This window comes from Balaenoptera acutorostrata, chromosome 3 (assembly GCF_949987535.1).
Source record: "Balaenoptera acutorostrata chromosome 3, mBalAcu1.1, whole genome shotgun sequence".
In the NCBI taxonomy this organism is placed as follows: Eukaryota; Metazoa; Chordata; class Mammalia; order Artiodactyla; family Balaenopteridae; genus Balaenoptera; species Balaenoptera acutorostrata.
Genome location: NC_080066.1, coordinates 74,487,045 through 74,500,879, shown reverse-complemented (window position 1 = coordinate 74,500,879; position 13,835 = coordinate 74,487,045). Strand labels below are relative to the sequence as shown.

Below are 13,835 nucleotides of genomic sequence, written 5' to 3'. Positions count from 1 at the left end.
CGTCGGCCCCTGAGGCCAAGTGGCAAATAGGAGCAGGGAAGCTGTGAGCAGCCCACACCTTTACACTGTCTTTGCTGGTCAGAGAGCTCCATGAGCTCACAGGAATGGCATTCGCAAAGATGCTATTAGCTTATGTGTCAAGTTCTTCCTGGAGATGACGGATAACTTTTCCCACGATCCTCCAACAGAACTCATCATTTTATTTATGCTTTTTGGAGGGAGGGCAGCTCTGCATCCTATACTTCAAATGTGGTATAATACTGTAAAAACTCATGTATTTGAAGTCCGGGGAGTCCTTTTGAAAAGGCTGTGTCTGATCCTGAGTGTCAAGTGATTCAAACTTAACCTCCTTCAGATGAACAGATAAACCCCTTGTTTAGAACAAGGGAGGGTGACTGGTCTGGTGTCAGCTTATGGAGCTGGGTTTGTTTTTTTTTTTTTGCGAGCTCCTGTGAACTCCCTAAAAGTGGTACCCAGGGTGTTTTTTACTCTGTTATCTACAAAGAGTTGTTTCTCGGATGGCAGGCCAGGTGAGAAATGTATCCTTTCCAGAGTCGGGAGCTTCTGGGATGCAGTCAGCTCTAAATGTCCAGACAGTGACGGTTGTTTGTGCCAGGCTGAGATGGACAAGCCCCTTGATAACTCCAGCGTTGTTGAGCAAGATGCTGGAGTCGTGGCCCTGTCTGTGTGCTCTCTCGCTCGCTCTCTCCCTCCCGCCCGCATTCATGCCCACACTTGTGAGACAGCACAGCTCTTGGCTGACCCACTAGGGCTGGATTTCTGTCCTGTTGTGTGCATGTTGGTCCGGATATCTGTTTGGGGAATGGTAGACACTGGGCAGAGTCTCGACAAGTTAGGCATCTGCAGACTAATTGGACTTAATGCAATCTAGACAGATAACCTGCTTCCGTTTCAAGGTGCCGCTCCTCGCTCTGAATGCCGCCTAGGAGAAATGGACAGCCCCTAATTACTCTGGCTCCTTTTGACCTTCCAGACGAAAGAAGACCAGATCCAAGTGATAGGGAACCTCAAGAACATCTCGATGGCATCCAGCAAGCTGCTGTTAGCTGCCAAGTCTCTCTCTGTAGACCCAGGAGCACCCAATGCGAAAAATCTCCTGGCCGCAGCTGCAAGGTAAGAGAGGAACAAAATGGGCGTTCATGTGTGGTTAAATAACGTCAGTGTTTGCAAGATCCACCTGACATCCTGCTGCTTTGCTGAGCGAAGAGGTAGTGCTGACATTCTGTTGTCAGAGTTGGAGGCGAGAGTGACAGAGATGCTGGTGTCTTATTAAACGGGCTCATTTGCATGCGCTTTCTCCACTAAAGATGCCTTCTGTCTCCTCTTAAAGCCTTTTCAGGAGGACTTGCTTAGTCTTAAGGCCCCCACTGATGTATAAACATAGTGGCTTAGATTTTTTTGAAAGTATTATTACTATCTTTCAGATTATGGAAGTAATATAAGTTCATTAAAAAGAAATCAGAAGATGCTGAAAAGTATTAAAAAACCGACACTCAACTAGCCATTCAACATTTCTTGAGTCTTATTATGTGCCTGGCACCAATGTTAATTAGATGGATTTAAACATGTTCACTTCGTCATGTGCAGAAGGGCTCTAGCTCAGAATGAATGGGGTGGTGGGGAGGAGTAAATTGTTTTTGGAAATATGTTAAAACATGAATCTGAACTTGGGGTAAGGTCAGCATTCTTCTTTCCTGTTGTTTTCACCTGAGGAAGTGGGTCATACAAGACAATTTCTGCTCCAGGGCCACTCTGGCCATTTAGTTCAATAACTAGTGATGGATTGCTGGTAGCTGGAGAAACTGCAGCGACAGCCCAGGAAAATTTTATATTGACAATCCCACATTCGTATTCCTGAACCGAGAGGGTAGGGTATTTTATTTTCCTGTGGCAGTGTTGGCCTGTTTTCGTAGCATTTCTTGATATCACTTTATATTTAGGAAAACTAACAGCAGTGAGAGATTAAATGCAGGACAATTAGGACACATAGCATAATTGGAAACATTTTCAAAATGTGCAGATTAGTGATTTTTAAAACGCATGGCTTGAATTCTACTTAAATTTTTTTAAACTTGGTTTTGTTTGCTTATTTGTTTTTTAATGTCTTTATCTCTCCTGGCTTTTTTTAAGTTGTTAGGATCAGGAGACCTGAAGTCTAGTACAAGCTTTAGTGCTTGACTAACTAGGTTACCTTGGTCAGGTCACTCAACCTGTCTAAACTTCCCCATTTGCCAAATAGGGATGTGTACAGATTACACTGTCCTTGAGCTCTGCTCAGTTCTCGATATATAAAGTAGCATGGTACCACTGGTTAAAACCTGTCTCTGGTCTCCTCTCTGCTTGTAGTGTTATTTTTTTTTTTTATGGGGGGGTTAGGTAATTTCAGAGCAGTTGCCTTCAAAACCTTTGAGTTTCTTCATTTATTCCCAGATACATACTTTACCTTCAAACGATAGCTAGAGCCACTAGTTGATGGGAAAAATATTCTCACATCTCCCCACCTCCATCTTATGCTTTATTTGTGATTGTTCCATTAGGTGAGTGCCCTCCTGGGGTCGTGGTGGCGATGAAGAGGGACAGTGATGTCTTCTCTGTTGTGCAGCTGTTTCTGATCTAAAACCCTCTTAATCACTCTTTTTTCCTACAAACAACCTTTGGATAAGGCAACTAATGTTGCCAGGTATCTGAACTCAGATGTTTTTCAATATCTTAACTTTTTTACATCATTTCAAAATTACAGTTTCCAACTTAGAGCGTGTTGTCGACTCTCTTAAATTGTGGGAATGAGGGGAGAGTATAAATTGGCCTTTTGAAAGCCCGGTACAGAAGGGAATCCAGGACCTGAAAGCATGCTGCTAGTGTCCTGGCTCTGTGAGTGTCTGAACGCCCCCTGGTGGTGACATTGAGGAAGGGACCTGGAGACAAGGTAAAAAAGCTTTCTTTGCCTCTGTCTGTCCTGGCTTTCAGCAGTTGACAGAATTCCCAGCCTGATGGTTTCATAGCCAAGTCAGCACTCAAGAATCATCACGTGAACTGATAGTCTGGGGCTGGAACAGCTGCAGGAAGTTGCTGGCCTATTCTCCTTGGCTTCTTGGCCCATGCTGGCAAGCTCTGCTCCCTGGGGTGATTTCCCAGCGGAAGCTCCAGCCAGGTCAAGTGAGTCAGGCAGCTCCCCTTGGAGGGTAAAGCTCTGCCCACCTGGGGTGCCTTCATTCATTCTCTTGTTACTTCATTTGTTCATTAAACAGATTTTTACCACATGCCTGATAAGGGCCCGGCCCAGCACTGGGTGCTGGGCACACACTGTAAGACTGGGACGGCCCTGGTAGGCTTAGGACAGGGGGCACAATCAGGGCATGCCACCCTCATTCTATCGGGGCCTCACAACAGTCCGGTGCATAAGTACCTTTGGAGTTGGGCAGCAGGGATCCGATTGCTCTCGTCCTCATCTTCAGTCCCACTGCCCTCCCTCTTCTTGAGACAGCCATGCCTGCCCGTCCTTCATGTGGATGTCGCCAAAGGCCCCAGAGATGCTACTGTGGGGACCCAGGCCTGGACCAACTCAGCCCCACCCTGCTCCTACATCAGCAGACTTGAACCCTTGCTTTGTTCTTTCTACTCTCCATGATTCTTCCTGCTTTAGGAAAAAATGGTTTACTTCTGGGAGAGCAGTAGAGTATGTGTGCTTTTCCCTCTACTCATCATTCTGCGTCTGAGCCCAGGTACATCTGAGGAAGCTGGTCCCTTGGTTTCTGATGTTCATGGGGAGGAAGTCATTTTCTGTTGAGTTCCTGGCTTGTTTGTCTTCTTTCTGTGTAACTGCTTGGCTCTGGCTCTTTTCTGGCAAGTTGGGTGGAGCTGGAGACCCTTTGTCAACCGTTCATCAGGCTTTTCCCTGCCTGGGGGCTAGTCTGATGCCCCCTGAACTTAGTTAAGGAAGTGGAAAACCAGTTGGCAGTGGCAAAAGGGGGAAGTGCCCTAACTCTGAGCACCTCCCCAAGCTGCTGAGCACACCACAGTCACCCTGGCCAGAAGGACTCCCAGGCTGAAGACTTGACGCCCACAGCTGCCAGCATCAGGGCCATCCTAGGCCAGGTGTTCAGCTGCTTTCCAGTCCCCTGAGGGCTCCCTAGGACCTTGTAGGAGGCGCCTCTTCCCAGACCACCCTTTGCTTTTAAGTTCCTGCCAGGCAGGAGTCTTCCTGTCTCCAGAGATGGTAAAAAAGGATGTCCCAGCAAGCAGCACTTCAATGCTGTAAAGTAGAAAAATGTACACTGGGCCTTCTTCTGTCTCTTGGTCTCCTCTAGAATGTTCCGTTCCCATAATCCAAATCAGGATCTCGCTGAGCCCTGACTTTCCAATTGCTCTGGTCCATGTTGGGCCCTCCTTCATAGGCAGAACCCACGCCCACGGTCGAGGCTTTCATTTTCTTTCTTTCACTCCCAGCGAGCCCTGCCTGTGTCTGGCTGATCCTGTCTGGTGTCACGCCCCCATCACTGCTTCCTCTGGCTCACCTTTGTGTCTTGTCTGTTCATTGTCTTGCCTCTCCAACCGGATTACAAGCACCTTGCTTTCCTAGAGAGACTTAAACTGTATTATTTTTTTACTCCCCGTGCCTTGTGCATGGTAGGACCCAGGGAATACAGACAGGTGAATTTCAGTTTGCTCTTAGTTGCCTTTCTAAGCTCATCTTCCTTTGAGAAAGGGAATCATCTGAAGTTGCTCTATTCCCCTCCAAGCTCGCTATTGGACGACTTGAGCTTAATAAATAATCAAAAGCACAAACTGGTTGATTTTCTTCTCTCACCTCTGCCCCAATTCTATATCTATATAAAATTTCCTTCCAGAGCTCACAAACTCCTGTCTGAATCAAGTTAGTATCTCTGAATGCTAAATGATTTGTAGGTTAGAAAGCCTTTAACATCTGAGGTTGTAGATCCCAATTTATTAAAAACCGAGAGTGGCTAAATATGCTGATTAGATAAAGAATGAATTACAGGAAAACTATCTCTAGATGGTGAAATTACGGTTATTTAATTTTTTGTATTTTTTAAAATAAACTTGTATGGCTTTGATCATTACCAAAAAGTGTGGAGAAAATAAAAGCAACTACAGTTCAAGCCTACTTGGATTTACATAGAACAAAGGGAGGATGCAGCTAATTTTGGCTGTATTTTTATAACAGTATAAGTAGGTTAATTTATAATGCTTTAGTAGATTTACTGGTATCTGCTTTAAAATAATATTATAAAATCACTGTTAACATTGTGATACGTCATTGTCATTTTTCTATGCATATGTATATTCTTACAGGTATGGGCTTATGTGGTTTTTACGTTTTATATACAGTTTTCTATATAAGGAATAAGATATCATGACTTTTAATGGGTGCCAAGAATTCTGTTGTAGACTATACATTTAACCAGTCCTTCATCATTGCATATTTGGGTTGTCTTTAATCCTTTGCTCTTATAAGTAAGTACTGTAGTTTGAAACATGAAAATACTGTTTTCCATTGTCAAATCTATATAACCATTTGCCTCTGTGCCACTAAGTTTATTTAGCTATGCAATCCAGACTCTAAAATGAGTTATGGGGATAAATGATACCTAAATAATGCTTTTTAGTCATGGATCAGTATTACCCAAGTGACTCATTCAAACATGCAGTACTGTGCTGGCTCTGTTAAGGATTATCCCACCACAAACTCTTAGTCTGTTTGTTTGTTGTTGTTTTTTACCCCAAGTTTTTATTTGAACATTTTTCACTTCTAAAAATAGTTGAAAGGACAGTGAATAGCTATATATTCTCTGGATTTACCAATTGTAAACTTAGTTTTGGGGTTTTTTTGGTTTGGTTTTTTTTTTTTTTGGAGGGGGCCACACCGCATGGCTTGCGGGATCTTAGGTCCCCAACCAGGGATTGAACCCCGGGCCCATGGTAGTAGAAATGCAGAGTCCTAACCACTGGACTGCCAGGGAATTCCCGTAAACACTTAGTTTCTAATGGAAAAATCTTTATATAAAGACTAGCTTTTTTTAAAATGTAGATAAACAGGAAACATTGAAAGAAATAAGCCAAATGGAAAGCTTGTGTGATACGTGGAAATATTCCCCAAATGATCGTGTCACCACAGTTGAGGGCTGTACCCTTTGTTATGTTGACATATCCAGCCTGTCTGCTCCGAAGTATGTCTTGAAGGCTGCCATTGCAGAACACGGTGTTGGACTCTCTGGGGGACCCTTCCAGTGAATACATCATGAGCTGCACCTTCCAAAGGTGGTCCCAACTAGAGACTGTCCTGCTGTCTCAGTTGTTCTTGTTTTGCTTTGCACCTGGAAGGCACAGTGCTTCCCCATGGCACCTTACTTAGTTAAGCACTTTTCCCCAAATAAATGAGTCACTGGAGTTAATCTTACACAAACTATTTGAGGATTCTTTCTTGAGCTGAGGGATGTTTTTCTTCTTCCCATCACTCTAGCTAAATTTAAAATTCAAAGCAGTAGCTCCTCATCAAATAATTAAGCTGATTGCCTTTGTACACTGGCAACATCTTTTTCCATCTAATTTGATATTCTGTGGGAAGCTGCAAAGCCAATTTAACTAATAAAATGAGGCATCTTTATATTAGACAGTGTTAATGATTAGCAGCAATGTGTGTCCTATTTTGATTTTGTTTGTTTTATTTTAAGTTGCCTGTTAGCTGCAGTGGTTACTGACTGTGAATAGAATTCAGGGTTCTGCCAGAACTATGGGCGAGTTATGACCCTGCAGAAAAATGGTTTTGAATCTGGCCTTGGTGTCTGATAGACATGGGTTTAAGTCTTGTTTCTGCTTCTTATTTGTAGCATCTCCTTAGGGAATTATCTCGTGTGTGTGTGTGTGTGTGTGTGTGTGTGTGTGTGTGTGTGTCTCTGTTTTTTTCATTTATAAAAACAAGGGTATTCAATTTTAAGACTTAGTGTAAAGGTACAGTAATCAAAACAGTGTAGTATTGGTGAAGGGTTAGACAAACAGGTCAATGGAATAGAACAGAGTCCAGAAGTAGACCCACACAGATATGGCCGACTGATTGTCGACAAAGTTAAAAAAGCAATTCAGTGCAGAAAGGATGGCATTTTAAATGGTACTGGAATAATTAGACTTCCATATATCCCCCCCCATGAAAAAAAATCTGGATCCATATTTCACACCTTATTAAAGAAATTAACTCAGAATGGACTGTGCCTTTATAAATTATCTATGGCAACCTAAACAGAGGCTGTCCAGGAGGGGTGGAACCCTAGCCAATGTAGAAAAAAATCTGGGCTGTGTTTTAAGTTCTAAGAAGAATGGAAACACATGTAAAATCATCTAAGAATCTCTGATTCCTATTAATGTTAACAAAGAAAATAGCTCTTTGAAAGAATAATTTTGGTATAGCTTCTAGGAACTGGTCAATCATGTAGAAATGAACGGTAAGAAGAGGTTTTAAAATCATAAGGCACAGTTTACAGTGTGACTTTTAAAATACACAAAATAGCCCAAACTATACAAAGGCTGTCCAAAATAGCCTAGCTCAGCTCATCCCATTCCTATGGGCTGCTAGTGAAGGATTCTGAAAACAGTGTTACTGTGAGCTGTTTGCCATTTGCAACTTCACTGTGAATTCCTTCTTGTGAATATATTAAAGATAGCCACACTTTCTTAAGAGAACTATTAGTATTGATACTTATAAGGGTAAATCAGTGAATAATGAGAAGCAAGGTAGGGATTCTCATTCTCTCTTCCCTGGCTGTGGTTGATTTTTGGTTGTTTAGAGCAGGGGGCCCAACCCCCAGGCCGAGGACCGGTAAGGAACCGGGCCGCACAGCAGGAGGTGAGCGGCGGGCGAGCAAGGGAAGCTTCATCTGCTGCCCCCCCATCGCTCTCATTACCGCCTGACCCATCCCCCGCATCACTCTCATTACCGCCTGAACCATCCCCCCTGCCCCCCACCCCGTGGAAAAATTGTCTTCCACGAAACCGGTCCCTGGTGCCAAAAAGGTCGGGGACTGCTTGTTTAGAGCCTTGTGGAAGAGCTGTCACAGGGACCACAGCCTTTATAGTGAATTAATTGTATTCCTAGCGAACCTACAAAACATTGTTGGGGAAATTACTGTTGATCTTTACAAAACAAAACAAAAAACACTCTTTCCGTATTTGTCGCAGAGCTGTGACGGAGAGCATCAATCAGCTGATCACTCTGTGCACCCAGCAAGCTCCTGGCCAGAAGGAATGTGATAACGCCCTGCGGGAGCTCGAGGTGAGTCCCTGGAAAGGCTGCTGAGGATTTCAGAGCCTCTGTGTGTCTGTCCTTTCCCTCCGGGGTCAGGTTCTTCTCCTCTATTCTTACCTTTTATCTTTCCTGGGAAACTGTTGGAGCCAAAGTTCCAATCCAAGTGGGAAGGAATTAAAGAAAAATTAGATCTGGTGGGGTTATCATCCCTGCTTCCCTGTTTCCACTAAGCGTTGCTTTGTTAAAGGATTCTTTATTTCAAACAGGAAGAGGCCTATGGTATTGAGTGTAGGCTGAAGATAAGCAATTTCTACCTAAAAAGTTTGGGAGTGATTATTCTGGGGCGTTTGGGAGAAGCTGGAATAGATGTGCTTTATGAGTAAAAATGATTTTCCCATACATTGTATTTTGTAACATGTAGGGGGCGCATTAGAGAAAACCCAGGAGTAACACTTATTACTATACAGTCAAGGTGGCCGTGGGGCTCCTAGTGGCCCAGACACAGTGTAGGGCTTATCAATTTATATTCATACTTAGGGTTTATTTTTAATAGAAAATTCATTTATGCCCACAGAGTATACGTGGGCAAAAATAAAATCAATGTGCCTACTTGTCTGTAAAGCAGTCCTAACCAATTCAGGTTATGTTGAAACAGGCAAATGGTTATCTCAGTAGATATGAGCTGGTTGTACCCAGTGTACCTTTATTTTTCTGAACAGGGATACCCACCATGCCAGAGAGGGTAGGGGTGGGGGGTTGACTGCAGCTTCTGAAGGGTCTGATTGAGGCCCGGTCCGCCGATGGCAAGAGGCCATTGGCACAACTGAAAGTGAGAATAGGCAGGGGACTGAAGCATTCTGAAAACAGTGGAGAATGTTTCCTACCTTGGGTGAGTTACTGCCCTATCCTGGTGTGTTCACATTTGCAAATATAAATGATACGTGGACTGTTGATCTAAATGAGGTCTGTTGGCCCAGATGCACATACTCTGTGCCTTAATGGTATCCTTGGTTGCCAAAATTATGGCTATTTCAGTGTTGCTGTTACTAAGGCAAGTTTGATTATCCAAGGAGAGGGGGGAGTTTCTTCAAGGAAATGAAAACCTTCTTTATGCAGCCCTCTTTCCCTCAGATCTTTGCTGATTAACTCAGCAGTTTCACCATTGCTTTCCTCCAACCCTTAGTAACTCACATGGCCTTGTCTTTTTGTTGGCTGTGCCCCAAGGTCTGCTAGGTCCCACTGTATCTTCTCACTCAACGGGGAGGAAGATGGATGGCTATGTCCCCTGACTTTCCTCCCCTGGAAAAGTCCCTCATAAACGATGGTCAAAGGTTATTGCAACATGAAAGCTAGCAACGGTTTTCAGCAGACTGGAGACAAAGGCAGAAGCAAGCCCCATGCCCTGTTCCTTGATGGAGACCTAAACAAGATTCAACGTTTTCTATACTTTTAAAATTAAAAACAAATGAACCATTCCAGTGGGCGGTTTTGGGGGGGGGGGGTTACCTTCTTTCATGCCTACCCATTGAAAGGTCCCAGAATTGAAAACTGAGGTCCCTACTAATCAAGAAGAAATGAATGAACCTGTCCTTGATATTTAAACTCCTTGGAGTTATCCAGCAGAGAAATTATACTCATTGACCATGAATATATATTGCCTCCCACTAACTTTCAGATTCTTTAAGAAAAAAATGTCCCCATTCTGTGGACACCATGCTTCTCCTTCACATCTGAAAACAAGAGAGTCTCCTCTCTGTCAAAACTAACCAAGACACACCCACCCCAATCAGTGTGGTGTTGCCCGCAGGAAATCTGAAGTCATAGACACTGTGACCTAAATTCCTGTCAAGAATCTGGATAATGACCAGAATCCTGTGTATGGAGGGGAAGTTGGTAGTTGGTATTTTATGTTGAGTTTCCCTTGTTCTGTAAGGCTTGCTCTTAAGTTGTGTTCTCCTTCTGTAGACTGTCAAGGGGATGTTGGACAATCCCAATGAACCTGTTAGTGACCTCTCTTACTTCGACTGCATCGAGAGTGTAATGGAAAACTCCAAGGTAAGCCTGGCTGTGCCGTTAACATCCCTCCTCATTGTGGGGAAGAATCAAGACGTGCTTTGTGTGCACCAGCCCGTGGCCCCTCTGCATGGCTGCCTGTGTCCTAAAGCCTTGTTATGGCGCCCTTTGCCCAGGTGCTTCTCAAACCTGGCTGTGCATCGGAATCACCTGGGGGTCTTGTTGAACACACCTTGCTAGGTCACACCCCTGAGTTTCTGATTCAGTAGATCCCAAGGTGTGGGAGATCGTGCATTTCTGACAAGTTCCCAGGTCCTGCCATGTGGTCCAGGGGCCACTCTATGAGAACCACTGCTTATACCCTGTGAGGGATGGGTCTTACTGTGAATCAGAGCATGTATTTCCTTCACCTGGGACTGCACTGGTGGGGCAAGCCCTTCAATGACCTTGGCTTATATGAGACCCTCCTGTGTGTTCTTTTCACCATCTATCCATGCCTTGCATTCTCAAGGGGAGTGAAAAATTGTGGGGGGTTTTGGGGGGGTGTGGGTGGTGAAAATATCTAAGATTATACAAAGGTTTGTGTCCTCCCTTCTCCAAATCTTAACCCTGCTCAACAAGATCTTATTTCTTAGTATTTAATTTAATGTGGGTGGCAGTTGGAGGGGGGTGGTCTAAAAAGACTTCTTATCAGAGCAATAATAATAATATTTTAAAAGGTCAAGAAACACTGATCTATGGTAATTGCACCAGTGTTTTTGAGAATGCCTCAAAATCAGGATAAAATGAAATGCAAGCGAGATGAATGGAATTTCTTTCTTTCCCTATCCAAGATGGCTTCTTGACAAAGAGCTCTGTGTTGGGTTCTAGACTTGGATGTGATTGTCTCCCTAAAGAGTTCTGTTGAACATCCTTCAGTTCTAAGATCTGTGACCCTGGAAAGTAGGACCTGCCTTCCTGGGGCATGAGGAGGCCCATGAAGACACAACACCAGATATGGGGCAGGCGCCTTGCCTCTGCCTGTGTGACCTTCTGTCTGACCTTGTGCATGGTGCTTGACCTCTCTGGGTTAGATTCTGAGTACTGAAATCCCTTTTAGCTGTTATTTTAAAGACCTCTGATAGGGACTTCCTTGGTGGTGCAGTGGTTAAGAATCCGCCTGCCAGTGCAGGGGACATGGGTTCGAGCCCTGGTCCGGAAAGATCCCACATGCCGCAGGAGCAACTAAGCCTGTGCACCACAACTACTGAGCCTGCGCTCTAGAGCCCACGAGCCACAACTACTGAGCCTACGTGCCACGGCTACTGAAGCCTGCGCGCCTAGAGCCCGTGCTCCGCAACAAGAGAAGCCGCTGCAGTGAGAAGCATGCACGCTGCAACAAAGAGTAGCCCCCACTCGTTGCAACTAGAGAAAGCCCACGCACAGCAACGAAGACCCAATGCAGCCCCCAAAAATTAATTAATTAAAGACTATCAATTAATAAGTGAATAATGTCGGGAAGAGTGTGTCTTCTGCTTTCTGGGTATGGTCTTCGCCTACAGCTCAGTAGATATGTCTGATTTTATATTCTGGGAACTAACAGTTCTCAGTTTAGACCATTCACCCATGGTGTGCCCTGAATAGATTTTAGTTTATTGACCTGTGTATAGTAACTGTACCTCCTTGAGATATAGATAACTTTTGGGTGAAAGCTTCAGACTTTCATTATTTATTTCTCTTTGTGGAACAGAAATGATATCATTATCTTGAATCTCTTCTTATTGCAAATAAAGTAAAATAATGGCAAATATTGTAAATTAAGTGGCCTTGAATATTCAAGTTGGAAGGATAGCCCCTTTACCCCATGGTCTGAAGGAATGCTCATCAGAATATCGCTGGTGGTTTGTTTTGCAGGTTCTGGGCGAGTCGATGGCAGGGATTTCGCAGAATGCCAAGACCGGGGACCTCCCTGCCTTTGGGGAGTGTGTGGGGATTGCGTCCAAGGCTCTCTGTGGGCTGACGGAGGCTGCAGCCCAGGTAAAGCATGGGTCCCTGTGCCCCACGATGCAGGCCTTCCAGCCCTGTCCTGTGCCAGGTCCCTGTGGGAGGCACGGGGGCTTCAGCTTCAACTCTGTCTCCACCCATCACCATGGAAACCATGGAGAAGGTGGTGGCTCTTGCTGGCTGAGCATTTAGGCAAAACATCAGCCCGTTACCCCTGGAGCAGAGCAGCCTGGAGAGAACACTGAACCCTGCAGACCCAGCCTAAGGGTTCAGAGGCCGGTCTTTTTTTTTTTTTTTTTTTTTTTTTTTAAGGTCATTGTTACAGATAAGTTGTTTGGGGGGAAAAAATAGGTATTACACAATTCAAATTCCCTCCGAGACTTTAGAGTTGCAAAAGTCTTAGTTATGCTCTTTTTAGAATCAGAAGGAGAAAAAATTGGATGCCATCACACAGAGTCGTGATCAGGCATGTTCCTGGCTCGTCTTCAACTGTGCTGTGCATTTCCAATAATTGCTGAGCTCATGTAACTGAACTTCCAAGAATGTCAGCATTTACCTTGAAGGATTTATCATTTGACAATTGCTTTGAGCCTAGAAGATTTTATTGAACCAAAGAAAAACATCCCTAGTTCAGGGGGTGAAATCACCTTCCCTTATTTGGCCCCTCATATCTCAGGGGAAATGAGTTAAGGTTAGAATTTTCCCTCACAGATTCATTTTCTCCCTGTTATTTGGCTAACACATCCAAAGGGTTTGAAGAGAAGACCTTCTCTTGTAGCCTCTTGTCCTCTTGGAGACCAAATATTGCCTTTTTTTCCCCTGAACCATTTTATTCATTCTTACTTACTGCTTCAAATACTGGCCTAAGCAATAAGGATACATTAGTCTAGGAGATGAGAAATCCTCATGTAGGGCAGGCTCCAGGGTTGGCCTACCCAGTAGCTCCACACCATCAGTCTACACCCACTTTTTTTCCCCTCTGCCATCTGCCAACCAAAGAGTGAGCTCCATGCTGAGGCTGGTCCCCCTCATGGTCATAAGGTGGCTGCCAGAGCACTCAGGGCTGCATCCATCCTTGGTCATGCCCCATGGAAGAGCTTCTTGAGGCTTTCTTAAGAACAAGGAGACTGTTCCCAAAAGCCTGTAGCAAACTCCTGCTGGCGTGTCCCTGGCCCAAGCGAGTGTCAGCTTGTCCATGCCTAAACTCTTATTGATGAGATGACTCTGACCACCTTGCACTGGGAGCACCTGAGAATGACTGTTGTATGTATACTGTGGGACCACAGTCCCCCACAGGCGTATCTAGGAGTACAGCGAGCCTGAGCTGTGGTTTATCTCCTCCCTTCCAGGCTGCATACCTTGTTGGCATCTCTGATCCGAACAGCCAGGCAGGCCATCAGGGCCTTGTGGACCCCATCCAGTTTGCCAGGGCAAACCAGGCTATCCAGATGGCATGCCAGAACCTGGTGGACCCCGGCAGCAGCCCGTCACAGGTAACTTTGGGGCAAGGATGTGAGATCTGCGCGTCCTTGAGTTCTTGGAGGCGGGTGGTGGGAGACTG

General features: G+C 44.7%; 1 protein-coding gene across 8 annotated transcripts in view; it reads left to right on the top strand.

The window, feature by feature from the left end:
- The window catches only part of TLN2 (talin 2), a 446,766-nt gene that overhangs the window by 342,867 nt on the left and 90,064 nt on the right, over positions 1–13,835 (top strand). For all 8 annotated transcript variants that reach the window (XM_057543407.1, XM_057543408.1, XM_057543401.1 and 5 more), the window contains 5 exons: positions 995–1,134; positions 8,212–8,305; positions 10,244–10,333; positions 12,185–12,307; positions 13,624–13,767. In XM_057543407.1, the coding sequence (XP_057399390.1) occupies positions 995–1,134; positions 8,212–8,305; positions 10,244–10,333; positions 12,185–12,307; positions 13,624–13,767 (591 nt within the window). The remainder of the gene's footprint in view (positions 1–994; positions 1,135–8,211; positions 8,306–10,243; positions 10,334–12,184; positions 12,308–13,623; positions 13,768–13,835) is intronic.